This window comes from Protomyctophum parallelum (genome assembly GCF_964188405.1).
Source record: "Protomyctophum parallelum genome assembly, chromosome: 8".
NCBI classification, from domain to species: domain Eukaryota; kingdom Metazoa; phylum Chordata; class Actinopteri; order Myctophiformes; family Myctophidae; genus Protomyctophum; species Protomyctophum parallelum.
Window position 1 is genome coordinate 25369906 of NC_139703.1, and position 15281 is coordinate 25385186.

At 41.6% G+C, this 15281-nt stretch overlaps 1 protein-coding gene across 2 annotated transcripts in view; it reads right to left on the reverse strand.

Annotated features, from left to right (window-relative positions):
* LOC310863098 (MYG1 exonuclease-like) overlaps nucleotides 1–15281 on the reverse strand; it is a 293850-nt gene that overhangs the window by 269259 nt on the left and 9310 nt on the right. For both annotated transcript variants that reach the window (XR_014569638.1, XM_083771222.1), the window contains exons 5-6: nucleotides 14691–14813; nucleotides 13005–13186 (exon numbers count right to left, since the gene is read on the reverse strand). Coding sequence is in view for 1 of the 2 variants with exons in the window: in XM_083771222.1 (XP_083627348.1) it covers nucleotides 13005–13186; nucleotides 14691–14813 (305 nt within the window). In the remaining variant the exon portion in view is untranslated. The remainder of the gene's footprint in view (nucleotides 1–13004; nucleotides 13187–14690; nucleotides 14814–15281) is intronic.

The window sequence follows — 15281 nt, forward strand, 5'->3', positions numbered from 1 at the left end:
TCAGTATATTTAGTCTTAGTTTTTTTTTAGTTTTCATTTAGTTTTTATCAGTGGAAAAAGGTAGTTGACGAACATTTTATTATAGTTATAGTATTGGTCAACGAAATCAACACTGATGGTGATGTCACTTTTGGTCTCCTGCCAACACATTATGGCCCTTTCATGCTCCAGAGCGGCTGGCCAACGTTGAAGCCACCCCACTCTACTGGACAAAGCTGGAACTGCAGGCATTTTTAAGCGCGTGCAGCTGGGGTTTAACACGGAATCGATTCAGGCGCCTTCTGGCGAGTTAGCACTTCCGCATTTAGGACACTAAATATTTGGTGTACTCCGGCAGTACATGTATTAATATATGCACTGTATATCTAGTGTATATATAGTGTTTGTAATCAGACTTTGCTCTTTTCTCTATTCTTATGAATAGTTGTGAAAATATTTTTGCACTCTTTTGCACCTTTATACGTGTGATGTGACAATAAACTTGAAATTGTTAAGTCCCCCACTCCTCCACAAAGAAAATTATGGATACATTTAGAAGATATTCAGTTTATTTCTCTCTGCTACAGTAGCTTCATGTTCATGCAGTTAGCCCTACACCCACATTTGTTGCTGTATATTATATTAATAAAAATGGAATTGCTGCCATTAGTCTTCTATAGCAGTGGTTCCCAAGATTTTCTGGACCTGGGCCTACCATAATACCGTGTAACTCATTTGACCACTTCACACTGCAGCTAGTCAAAGAAGGGCGGGCTGCATTTTCAGAGGATGCTTATTTTAACGACCAATCAATGGATTGTGTTCCATCTTGGATCAATGGAACCAATGTTGTACTTTAACCCATTTAGTCCCGACGTCGAAATAAATAAAAACGTTCGCTCTGAAAGAATATATATTGAAAGATTTGTGCCGCATTTTTACGGTTTTTCAAAAATAGCAGACCTACAAGTTCATAGCGCGCCACTCGGTGGCGCGCTATGAGCTTGTAGATCTGCTATTTTTCAATAGCTAAAGTATAACATAATGCTTAGTTAAAACACCAAATGGAGTTCCCGCCCAAAATGTGTTAAGGCAGTGGTTCTCAAAGTGGGGTCCTTGGCGGGTTCCAGGGGGTCCCCAGCAAAAGTAGTTAACAAAGCTTCAAAATAATTTTAGCCACCTTATCCATTCATATGTTGGCTGTTATAAATAGCACATCACTTTGTGCTGCGCTGCAATCATCTCTTCTGGGTCAAAACATTTTCAGATGGGGCGGGTCCACAGCCAAATGCAATTTGGGGGTCCTTGGCTTGAAAATGTTTGAGAACCGTTTTTACAAAAAATATATACTATACATTTCTTTTTATGTTATATTATCAACACAATGTTAGTGCTTTGTCAATTATTTGGGTGCCCAATGGCAACATCCAAATGGCCCCGCAGCCCACAGATTGGGGACGGCTGTTCTATATAGGCTATAGGGTAACCTGGCATGGAAACCTGGCAATCCGATAATAATCCCCGTTAACCTAAAAAGAATCCACCGTTCGATAGCTTCACAGTAGGACAATAGAAAACAAGCACCTAGGAAAGGTCAGTGTCAGTGCGGGTAATGAGGGGAGCGCGTGGGAGGGGGGGAGGTTCTGTTGTTGTGAAAATGACGACAAGCCGATTCGGCGAGGTGACCAATCTCAAAGTAAGCTTGCAATTAGTAAACAAGCTTCTCGTTAGCGCAAACGCTGAGAGGGTGCTCGCGCAGCAAAGCAACATTTAAATTAGTCCCTCACAGAAAACTGCTTTCACAGTCACTCGTGGAAGGGCATGTTGGCACTGAAATTAAGCTAACGATGCTGTGCATAAATAGGTCATTGTCGGATGGATTCCGTTCCGTCTTCCAATTAAGACAATAAGTCACTTGTGCACAACGAATAAGAGGAAGTTAGTTTTGAGCATTCCACTGGCTTGCTGAATCACAAGCCATGAGTCAAAACACCATGCAGTATATCTGACCCGAGTGACCTCACAGATGGTCTCTTTCCGACGCTGGCCCTGTAATAAGTGTGTGCCAGCCAACAATATCACAGAGCAAAATAAAAAGAAGAAAAACACAAGAAACAAGAATGACTCAGTCATAACTACCAGGTGTAGAAAGCTCTCGTTTATGAACATCTACAGTATAATCAGTGTGTGTGCTGCAGTCTCTGCCTCAGCTCACAGCTTCCTGTGGCGAGCGCTCAGAGTATGGGTTTTATGCCTTTCAGAAATTCAGACTATGGGTTTTATGGGTAAGTCTCCCATTGGCTTAGAGGCAGCCTAGAGACGAGGCAGCCAATCATGAAAAAGTGTCCAGTACGGTCGCTACTAGAGGTAGTAGCAAATGTAGTTCAGGCGCTTTTCAAGCACCTGGCAAAAAGGTCAGGTTTGATGTCCTAGTGTCCTAGTTTGTAGCACACAATAGTTTTGTATGCATCCTATGTGACCGTTCACCCTGCTGTTTGTTCACCATGCTATTTGCTCCTGCACTGAGCAAGTCCCTCTGGGAAAGAGCGTCTGCTAAATGCCTAAAGTCTAATTTGTGAAGTCACAGCAGTGAACCATCGATAATCAGAAACCAAGGGTGAATATCTGCGGGGGTATAATTTCATGCTCGAGTTGGGCCAACAAACAACATTGGATACGCCTCAGTCAAGAAACAACCCCCTACTGTCTCTCCCCTTTCACATTTTCATAGCAATAAAACACCAAAAATATACTCGTTGTCTCCTCCAGGTGCATTTGAATGGAGCCGGCCGGCACATGCCGTGCTGGGAGTTAGCGAAGCAGGCCGCCTGGAGAAAGAGCCATCTGGACAGCTCCGGCATCTCATTCCGTCAACAAGTGCCCATCATGCGGGGCATCTTTTGAAGTGCTTCACAATCCAAACGCGTACCTGTCTATTTTAGCTGGAAGCGAGGTCACCCTAAGCGGGCAGACAGCACTTGATGAGATTGCCCAGCGGAATGGAAAAGGTTGCCAACGAGACAAGAGTGACAGAGGCAGTAAATGCAGGCCATGTCGAATTTATACTTGGTTGCGCGCCGGTGTTACACACCGAAAATAGCCGATCTACAAGCTCACAAAGTGTCACAGTGTGATGCGCTGCAAGGAAGGTGAGAGGTGGCCGAGAGAATAGAGAAATGGGAAAGAGTTACGAGATTATGCCAAGTGTTACGCCAAGAGCAAGTGAGAGAGGGTCAACGGCAAAAGGCAATATTATTTATAGATAGTAAACACTAGGGCTGAAAGTATCAATTATTTTCCTAGCGATTATACTATTGATGAGACCAGGATTATTGCATGTTTTCTGTGAGCGTATTTTGTGTGAGACAGCGTGAATCGAACCTGGGACCTTCTAGCTGTGAGGCGACATCTCTACAGACTGAGCCACCGTGTTAACATTGAGCATTTTTTTATAATAGATTAATTTGATCAGTTCGATGAGGAGGGAAACAGTGCGGGGCGACGATGTTGATGACATCAGTTTCTCCCCAATCCGGGAACCCATCGGCAAAATGTATAATATATTTTTTTAAACAGCGCCCTCAGCTGTTTGTTTCCTTTGAATTTGCCTCTGGGGGCGCCGCCCAATAGAATGTGGATGACAGGATGTTCCGGTGGGGCGCTTATGTTTTCATGCCACTAATCCCTAATGTACACACGCTCAAAATATAGGGATTTACTTCCCTGTGCAAAATAAATGAAGCACTGATCACTGCCAACAGAAGAGGGGGTGATCATGACAAAGCACTGCTGAAGAGAGAATCCTACTGGATATCAACCCTCAACACCCTTGCGGCCTTAACATTGATTTAAGAGTTTTCCTGTGACAGTTGGTAGAGCTTAATGTTTGCAAACCTTTTTTTCAAACCTATTCCCCTCTACCTGTATCCTCCAGTGTTTACTGCAAATGTTTGTGTTGACTCTGTACAAAATATGGGTTATATTTATGATATTGAAATGTAATAAGTATGGTCTATATAATTTAACAGACCCTCAGGTGCCCTACCAATCCGGCCTTCTCTCTTTCATGAGTGTGACCTAAGAACTGCCCTGTTCCATTTAATTTATTTACCTTTCATAGTGTTTTGGGTGTTTTCTCTGTATATCTAATATAGTCTGTCTCCCCAGCTTTTTCTAGATTTCTAATATTTATTAAATGTATTTAAATCTCTTAAATTAATATAAAAATGCTATTGCAAATATTTAACCATTGACTTAAAAAGGTATTTATTATTGCACATGACTAAACAGTAAACACTTCTTGTGCATTGAATGAATTTTTATCTATTCTGGTTATATTTGGTATCTATGCATTGTCACTTGCCTCAAAATGGCTTCCCAATCACTTGATTGGTTTTTCCTGATGACGACCACATGGAGTCCACCTGTTGTTGCTCCCCTATAAGTGTGTGTTTGTCATATGGCTTGTGTATTCCCTGAAGAAGGCCGAAAGGCCGAAACGTTGGTTACTAATACAAATACAGCATCGTGGCTACGAGTGTGCAGCCTCTTTTTTACTTATTTACTGCCTTAGGCCAGCACCTCACCAACACTGGTGTGCGCCCTTTCCTGTTTTGTCTACCACTCCAGGGGTTTGCCACATTAGCGCCACACACACACACACACCCACCATGTGTGCCATGCCATATACACACATATACCGATATATATCATCATCATCCTTCGAGTGCCCTCGAGATCTGCGACACAAGCCGCTTCCACTGGTCTCCGTTGGTCATCGCCACACCAAGTTCATTCACAGCAAGTCCTGTGTCCCTGCTCAGAACATCTGGAAATGTGAGAGGTCTTGTTCCTCTTGATGGGCAGGGTAGTCTACACAGAAGAATATCCGAAATGACCTGGTCTTTTGCTCTGTGGCAGTGTTCAGCAAAGCGTATATATATATATATATATATATATATATGAAAGAGATGGAACGTAATGCTGATGGGAGTGCGAGCTAGTCGGGAGAGTTGGCATGACATGAAATGGAAAGAGAAATCATCTGACAGAGTAGCCACTACTGGTCAGGCGCAAGATTGATTCAATTTGTTCAGCCAGGCCTCCCCGCTGAAGTGTATAATGTACCCAAGAGGGCTGTAGCCATCTTCAATCAGCCTCTCTCTTCAGCACACAAGAGACACGTCAATACGAAGATAATCAGAATGGACTGTGACGGACAGAGAGGGGAAAGAAGCAGGTACTACCATCAGTACACAGCGGTACTGTAGAACACGGCTTCCCAAACAGTGGGTCGGGGACACGTTTTTATGGGTCCCTTTATTTTTGGTTTCCTACGTTTAGTTATTAGTTATTATGGTTTATTTATAAACGTTTATTTCAAAAAGCATTCCCAAAAACATAAATAAAACTAAATTGATTTCTTTCAGAAATCTCATGAAGAAATCGACCAAAGATCTAAGAAATTCCATAAATAACAAAACATGTTTAATAAGTAGTGAAAATAGCCGATCTACAAACTCACAATGTGGTGCGAAGCGACGCGTTGTGAGCTTGTAGATCTGCTATTTTCACTAGTTTGGGTACCGGGGAGATATCAAATTTCTCTTTTGGGAACAACTGCTATTGAGACTTGTATAGCGGATGCTCGCAAGAACGTGGGTTCGATATACAAGCTGAAGCTGTATTATTACCCTTCCTTCTCCTGGCTTGTCCATTTGGTCCTTCCGTAACATTTAAAAGTTTGAAAACCACTGGGATAGTGATCCTCTGCATGTGTCATGGCTGCCCTCTTGGTGAAAGCCCTCACTGTGAGGTGAAAAGAAGTGACGGGTGACTTCGTGACACCGTGTATCGGAGGAGACATGTGGTCGTCTACCTACTCCCTCCCCAGACCAACAAGAGGGCTCGGCAGACAGCAGTGACTCTATACATGGGGGAATAGGCAATGAATAGACAAAAAATAAAGAAGAACTATGAATAAATACATATATCCTTTTTAGAAGTTTTTGTGCCTGGGACTTGTTTGGATAGCACATATTATAAACTGTTAAAGGATACTTCACAAAAAAATAGATTATTAAATTTCTAAAACTACATGTAATTGCAATTTCTGTTTTGTGTACCATGTGTCTGTGTTGTGTATTAGTATTAGAAGGAAATCACTAAAGGTGAGAGGAAGAAACAATAAGTAATGCGTGAGTGAGTGAGTACGAGCTGAGAATTAAAGTTGATGCCAATAAAAAAAGCAAGCGTGTATAACAATGTTTTCTCTGTGTGACAACGCAAACCACAAGAAATGCAAATGCCACCAAGATCAACTCAATGCCCCCGCTTTAAAGATATTCCTTCAACCACCCACGATATTTTCTGAACATCCCCTGGGGGGGTAGTGTTGAAAAAGACTAGTAGAAACCCTTCCATAATTGGGACTGTATGGGGGTTTCGTTTACTTGCATATCGACGCTGCCCCGTTCTCCCACTACCAGAATCAGAATAAGGTCGACGTGGTGTCTGGTTGCCAGGGCCGAGCTTACCAGCACTCCACTTGCCTCCACACTTCCACAGACTACTCATAAGTACTCTGCCTTAGGTCTAGGCTAAATATACTGCCCTCAATGTCTTCACATATTGTACAGTTAATATAAAAGTATGCATTATTCAATATTCAGGCACATTTGTTTCAGCCACCTCTTTTGCCCATTAGGACCACTCTACGCAACGTCGTCAAACAGCGACGCGCACCTGTGGTAACATCATTCCACAGGCCACAGGTTTCTGTGGATGCTGTAACGACTGAAATCCACCTCAAGCAAAACCAAGATTGATCTCATTGGTGCCTGTGCTGCTTAAACAAGCTGACAATATGACAGCTAGGTTCATACAGCGTGGTTACCCACTACCAGCTAGTGGATTAAAAATCGCACCCGTGTGAAGTGAGTGGTGCTGTACTGTACTGTACTGTACACGCTATTTCCGTGCTCTGACACAGCCAGGGACACAGGACAGAGCCAGGGACCCAGGGACAAAGCCACACACATAGCAGTTTATAGGAGTGGTTGCACCACTCAAAAAAAGAATACAACATAGAACTTAACAAACCTCAGGAAGACCTTCTTAAAAGAAGTGAGAGAAAGGGGGAAAAAAGCTTCTATACGCAGACACATCTCATCACTCGCAGCGTCGAAAGGGTCGATCTGCCACCCAGAGGAGACGATCTATCACGACCTATTGCTAAACCGCCCTCAAAACCACCTCTTCAATATTGCTTTTCCATAGCTAACTCTTTCCACTGTTTATTGATTTTATTCCTTAGTCTTGTTTTATCTGTTGCTTCTTCTTGCCCCCCATGTAAAGCGGTTTTTTTACGGTCATGATTATTAATATGGTTGAATGATGTGGTACATTTGCACTTATGAATTGAGCTTATTTATGATTAACTGTTCTCCGTTTTTTTTCTTATGAGAGCACCTGTTAAAAAAGCGTTTATTGCCTCCCCCTGGCCAGCCGGGGCGCCTGATGGAGGGGAAAGGAACTGGTTGGAATAACGTGTTCCTTCCACGCGCTACGTCCAACCAGGGAAACTCCCCCCTGTCAGGTGTAAAGGAGCAACTTGGACACTCAGGCATGAAGGAAGCATGAGTTCAAGTCCGTTGCTCTCCCCTTGTCCCCCATATATGGGGACTAGGTTGGCGGAGGGTGTGTAGAGCCCAGGATCACATTAGATGATTGACACAGGGGTGAAAAATGGGTTACAAAATCGTGGGATAAAATATATATATATAAAATAAAATAAAAGCGTTTATTTTTAAAGGTGCTAATTGTTCTTGGTCCACCATAGATTAGACAGCCTAAAAATGATGCTCTCTCCCTGTCTCTCTCTGTCTCAACACTAACACCAACACCAACTGTTTTCCATTTGTGGGTCACGGACCGATTTTTATGGGTCACGACTTGAGTAAAAATCTAATTCTATTTTTAAAAATATATATTTAAAAAGATTTGTTTTTAAATGAAAAAAAAGAAAAAAAAAAAAAAAGAAACACACTAAGAAATTCCATACATAAAAAAATATTTTCACTAGTTTTGGTACTGGGCAAATGTCTAGTCTCTCTTTTGGATCTCGGGCTAAAATGTTTGGGAACCAAGAGACTGAAACGTTCCCATTAAAACGCCTTCTTCTTTTTGAACAGCCACAGTGCATAATACAGGTGAAATCCTTAAACTGACTGTGATGCTAAATTGAGTCAATTTGCTGGGGGACACCCCCTGGTACCCCTTGAGACCTACTGATATAAACAAACATTCACCATATCGATCCACTGGGATGCACAGGACCGGATTTACAGCAGCCATCAACACAGCTAACACCACCACAATGACTACAGGGCTCCGGAGGGGATGACACTGATGACGTCATGAAAGGGGACACACAAGAAACAATGTCCCTATGGAAGACGCGACGGAGGGGGACGGGTGTAACCAACAGTGACAAGAAGATAGGTGATGATGACAATCAACTCATGAGTCCCTACCATCTTTTGTTGTTCTTGTCAAACCCCTCCATTGTGCGAAAAGACAGCTTCTTTAATATGGTTTAATGAGCTTGGGTAAAAAGCGAGAATAAATGACTTATTTAAGGTTATGGAGGACTTGTTTATGGAGGCGATGAATGCAAACGCTCTACCGAGATGCTCATCTGAAAGCAGGAGAAGAATAACAGTGATGTGTGCCATTTGTGCTGGAGAGAAAATAAGTAATGCATGAGTGAGTGCGAGCTTAGAATGGAAGCTACAGAGTGCCGATGAGTATTTAAATGTGAAAAAAGCGTGGAACTGAGGACTATTTGGGAAAATATTCTTGGCCGTGAATGAACCCTGTACAAATTACAAATTATTAATAAAGCAACAATTTGATGATAATAAAGAAAACGTATTGGTCGTTTGGGTGTCGAATCCACCGCTGTGCATTGGGCTTTGTCGGGCGTCTATAGAGCGTCGCAGTCCCGCCCCCTCGAGAGACCCGGAAAAGAAATCGCTGTTCATTTTCCTTATAGGCATTTCTTAAAGTATTTATTTAAAGACGGTTACGCCGCGGACAAAGCCAACTCGGATCGTGACAAATCATGACAATGAACACAATATTTTGGGCCGATCAAATCATTAGAAAGAAGAAAATAAAGGCAGGAGACAACACTTTGTTTTTGTTTTTTTCTTAGAAATTATTTGATCTGCCCAAAACATGTGTTCATTGTCATGATTTGTCACGATCCGAGTTGGCTTTATCCGCGGCGTAACCGTCTTTAAATAAATACTTTGCGTAACGCCTATGGGAACAATGCATTGCGATTCATTTCCTGGGCCGTTCGTTGTTCTGAAAGGGGGAGGGACTGCGACGCTCTATAGCAGTGGTTCCCAGACTTTTTAGCCCATAAACCTAACCAGAAATTAGACCTTCTCCCAGGACCCAAAATAGTGAAAATATTTTCACTACTTCTTTTCTTCTAATTTATGGAATTTTAGATTTTTATTTTATTTCTTCATGAAGTTACTGAAGAAGAAAGAAAATCATAGAATTATTGTTTAATCCATGTAAAGTTTTGCTTTTTTGGGATTTCTTTTTTTTTATAAACATTTTGAAATAAAACCAAATTTACGAAAGAAAAAACAAAACAAAGGGACCCATAACAATGTGCCTGCGACCCGCAAAATGGGTCCCGACCCAGTGTTTGGGAACCAGCGGTGTGTATAGTATACGAACGAACACACAATTGGCTCGTGTTCCGCCGAGGGAAGCCGGGGGCGGGGAGGATTATATTCATCACAGCATGTATTCCTACGGGCTGTGGGGCTGGCGCCTGTCAGCAGGGACTGGAGGAGTGGGACATTCTCCCGGTGGGGGCTCCTCACTGGCAGGTGAGTCGGTAAGGGACAACAAGCAGTGACGACACAGATACTGTATGTGTGTGGGGACTCTGGGGAGGAATTCAATGGATGGAATGAATGGAAACAAGACCACAAGGGACTGTGGTCTGTGATCCCTTTGGACGCGTGTTGACTGTACCCTGTACTGATAACATTTGTGTTTGACTGTACCCTGTACCGATTACATTTGTGTTTGACTGTACCCTGTACTGATTACATTTGTGTTTGACTGTACCCTGTACCGATTACATTTGTGTTTGACTGTACCCTGTACTGATTACATTTGTGTTTGACTGTACCCTGTACCGATTACATTTGTGTTTGACTGTACCCTGTACTGATTACATTTGTGTTTGACTGTACCCTGTACCGATTACATTTGTGTTTGACTGTACCCTGTACTGATTACATTTGTGTTTGACTGTACCCTGTACCGATTACATTTGTGTTTGACTGTACCCTGTACCGATTACATTTGTGTTTGACTGTACCCTGTACTGATTACAATTGTGTTTGACTGTACCCTGTACTGATTACAATTGTGTTTGACTTACCCTGTACTGATTACAATTGTGTTTGACTGTACCCTGTACTGATTACATTTGTGTTTGACTTACCCTGTACTGATTACAATTGTGTTTGACTGTACCCTGTACTGATTACAATTGTGTTTGACTGTACCCTGTACTGATTACATTTGTGTTTGACTGTACCCTACTGATTACATTTGTGTTTGACTGTACCCTGTACTGATTACATTTGTGTTCGACTGTACCCTGTACTGATTACATTTGTGTTTGACTGTACCCTGTACTGATTACATTTGTGTTCGACTGTACCCTGTACTGATTACATTTGTGTTTGACTGTACCCTGTACTGATTACATTTGTGTTTGACTGTACCCTGTACTGATTACATTTGTGTTTGACTGTACCCTGTACTGATTACATTTGTGTTTGACTGTACCCTGTACCGATTACATTTGTGTTTGACTGTACCCTGTACTGATTACAATTGTGTTTAACTGTATACTGTACTGATTACAATTGTGTTTGACTGTACCCTGTACTGATTACATTTGTGTTTGACTGTACCCTGTACCGATTACATTTGTTTGACTGTACCCTGTACTGATTACATTTGTGTTTGACTTTACCCTGTACTGATTACATTTCTGCCAATAAAGTAATCAATCAATCAATTAAATCAACTAAATTGAAGCGAAAAAGGGGGTAAAAAAAATGATGAAGTCACTGCAAAGATTAAGTCCATAGATGTGGCTGCCACATGACGTCACAAGTGGGGTCCTGTCCCCCCCCCACACCCATGTGAAGTGAGCTGTGATTTCATCATGATGATGATGTATGCGAGATGGTAAATGGTGCATTAATATAGCGCTTTTATTTATTAGTAAGTGCTTTACTTAGATTGGGCATTACATTCACCCATTGACACACACTGATGGCGGAGGACACCTTGCAAGGCACCATCCTGCACATCAGGACTAGGAGTCAATTAACGGTTCAGCTTCTTGCTCAAGGACACTTCGACGCCAACTCTGGGGGAGCCTGGGATCGAACTGGGAACCTCATGGTTCCCATCCAGCTACTGTCGCAATGATGATGTACTATAGACACAGATGATCTCACATGACGGTAACCACAGTAACCGTGCTGCTACCCAATAAAAGACACACAGACAAAGACACACACAGTACAGACACGGAGCACTTAGCACCGCTCAAAGCAACAACAACAACGTGCGGGTGCGCTATTATGTACCTTTTATGTCTAAATACACTGGATGTCTTCATAGTACTGTACAGTCTTGTTTCTTAGTCCAACACTGATTTGGAAAACACACTTGAAACTCTTGCATTTTGTAACCATAACAGTTTCTGAACTGAACCCCCGGTGAGCTGACATTTTGTGCCGACGAGTTTTGTTTACTGGCATTTTCCAACAGAACTCTATGGGCGAAATATTCCGCCTCCAGAACAGTAGTATTGGTAGCATGAGGTTCTGTTTGACACCATAGAGTGAAAAAATTCAGTATGTCATATCAATCTTGTTCAAAACAATGAAACTAACTAATTATATTTGTATTGATGACCATGACGAGCCGCACATACATTGGGCTGCATATACATTAAGTAGGGGCCACATGTGGCCCACGGGCCGCGGCTGTTGTAGCACTATTCTAGGCGAACATTCAGCAAAGTCTACAAGCTCGGAAACATGTCGCGATGCATTGTAGATTGGCTGTTGTTTAACCCATTCTGGGCGGGAACCCCTTTTGGTGTTAGCATTATGTTATGCTTTAGCTATTGAAAAATAGCAGATTTACAAGCTCAGAGCGCGCCACTCTACGAGCTTGTAGGTCTGAGGAGCGACGCCCCTCTGCACTGCTATTGGTTTGCGAAATAAAAAGGTTCACTCCCACTCCTTTGGAAAACCAAACGCCTGTGGTCCCCGAGGCTATGTAAGTAGACAAAACTCCGAAACGGTATGCCGCATATTGCAACAAATATAGTATCGGAACATTAAGAAACTTCAGAAACAGATATGTGGCAGTGACATTGATTGTGGCCCTTCAGAAGGCTTAACCCATTTAGGCCGGACGTCGAAATAATAAAAAACATTCGCTCTGAAAGAATATATATTCAACTATTTGTGACGCATTTTTACGATAAAAAAAAATAGCAGACCTACAAGCTTGTGAGCTTGTAGATCTGCTATTTTTCAATAGCTAAAGTATAACATAATGCTTAGTTAAAACACCAAAAGGGGATCCTGCCCAAAATGGGTTAAAGGGATATTTCACTTGCAAAAAAAACGTTTACTCAGCATCTACTCAGGCTTATGTGAACCCCAAACAGTTTTTAAGTTGCTCGATTCAGTATTTAGATATTTGATATTCATGTAGGCTTCCCCAACCCCCTTCCTATACGAAACCCATTGTAACTTCAAACTCCATTTTAACCATGTTAGACTGCGGGGCAGATAAAATGAATATCAGATATTAAAATATCTAAATTCAAGCAACCCAACACTTCAGCAAGATGTACGATAGCTCGAGTCAAAGCCGTTGGCGTACTCTACCTGTTCTGGAAGGTGTTGGGCCCGGCGGGGACACATTGGACCCTCCACTGTCCATTCTGGTCCGGATAGAGGACAAACTTGACGGGGGTCTTCACGATGAGCTCCTTCTCCAGGGCAAACAGGTGCTCCTTCCAGGGACAGCCTCCCTGGGAGAACACCACCACTTCTCCACTGGGATCCACCTGGAGAGGACGCAAGGTTATAATAGTTTTTTTTTTCATTATAGTTTAGTTTTAGTTAAGTTTTGACATATTTTTTTCTAATTCAGTTAGTTTTAGTTTGTTTTTAGAGCGGGTTTGCTAGTTTTTATTTTGGTGAAAATGTTTAGTTTTAGTTTTTTTCGTAGTTTGGTTTAGGGTTAGCGTGGCTACTTGCTGCCATACGGTGCTGAAAACTGCCATAAAACTTGTTGGAGAAATGAGGAAATTAATTTAAAAGGATTATATTATAAATATCCGAAAGGCATATAAATATTGATAAAAACTAAAACTAAGGGTATTTTGTCTATAATTTCAGTTTGTTTTAGTTCATTTTGAGGACACAATACAGTTTCAGTTTAGTTATCGTTTTTTTTTTTTTAATTAGTTTCACTTAACTAAAATGTTTTGTTAATTCTAGTTTTCGATAAAGTAACCAAGTGCACTAACTTCTACATTGCAGTACTGATACTTTCGTACAGTAAAACAAGTACTTTTTCTCACATGGTATTATCAATGTCAACACACTATATCAATGACAACCAATGTATACTTTGTTGCGCGTCGGTGAAGCAAAGCCTGGCAATATTAATACATAATCACCGGATTGCAAATTTTTGAGCTAAGCGGGATTGTTTTTGCATAATCATTAGAACTAGACCTGTATGTGCCCGTCGGCCACCGGCCTACTTGGGAACGATTCAACTTGGGAACCTAATAACCGTTGTTATAGCACCCGTTTTAACCATCTGTCTGTCCCTTTTGTGCCCATACTGTATTATGGAGATCTCTGTAGTATGCAATACCTGTTGTCATACCACCCATTTTAACTGCCTGTCTGTGTCCCACATGGAGATCACTGTATCCGTCTGTCTGCCTGTGTCTGAAGATTGCAAACTGACTGAAAAGTGGACTGGTTAAGTAATCAATTGTGTGTGTGTGTGTGTGTGTGTGTGTGTGTGTGTGTGTGTGTGTGTAATTTTTACGTGGTTAACACCTCCCATCAAGTGTTTATTAATCACAGCATATAATGTGAAGGTTCATGAAGTATTATGATTGTGTTTACGGTTATGTTTAACTTTATATCACACAGCATATGCACTCATGCAAAGTCACCAAAATAGTAGTATTTGTTCGTGATTACATATGCCACAAATAACTTGTTATAAATCTAAAACACATTTGGAATGAATAAGACTGCATGATCGTGGCGATTAATTAAATAATCAATTCCAAATGTGTTTACAGTTTTAGATTTATAACAAGTTATTAACCCATTTTAGGCGGGAACCCCTTTTGGTGTTAGCATTACGTTATGCTTTAGCTATTTAAAAATAGCAGATCTAGAACGACTGACATAGAAACTTTTTCAGAAAACTGGCATTTTCAAACAGACATTTTTAGAATCTGATCTCAGGTCAGAATGGGTTGACATTATACATGTTGATAAATCACGTGCTTAATGTTTGCACTGTGTCCTGTCCAGTACCTGATGTCTCTTCTTCATGGCCTCCTCCACCACGGTGCGGGCCGGAAGCCAACCGTTCTGGTAGAAATCCACGCGGTCCAGAAACTCCTCCCCGACCAGCGCCATGGCCTTCTTGAAGCCCTCCTATGGAGACCATATGTGACATGGAACACACCCGCAGAAGCAAAGTATAGTTGATCTTGACGGCAAATCTGTATTTTAGTTTGGTCATAGTCTTAAATATTTATTTAGAGATCATTAAAGTCACGTTTTAGTCATCTGGAATGTTTAATGTCTAGTTTTAGTCGACTAAATATCATACGATTTGTCGACTAAAATGTATTTTGACGCCATCAATACGCCAAAATACAATTCTGGCAGATTTTACGCTTGGTTGCATGCTGAAAATAGCCTCTCACAAGGCGTCGCAGACTTGCAGTGCGACGCCTTGTCACTCGTGAGCTTGTAGATCTGCTATTTTCAGAGCACACCACCCAAGTGCAACCAAACTGACTTTTAGTTCTACTTGATCTCTTCTCCCTAACATTTTAGTCTACCGGTAGTTTTTATTTGTTGACGAAATTGTCAATATATTTAGCACCAGTTTAAGTC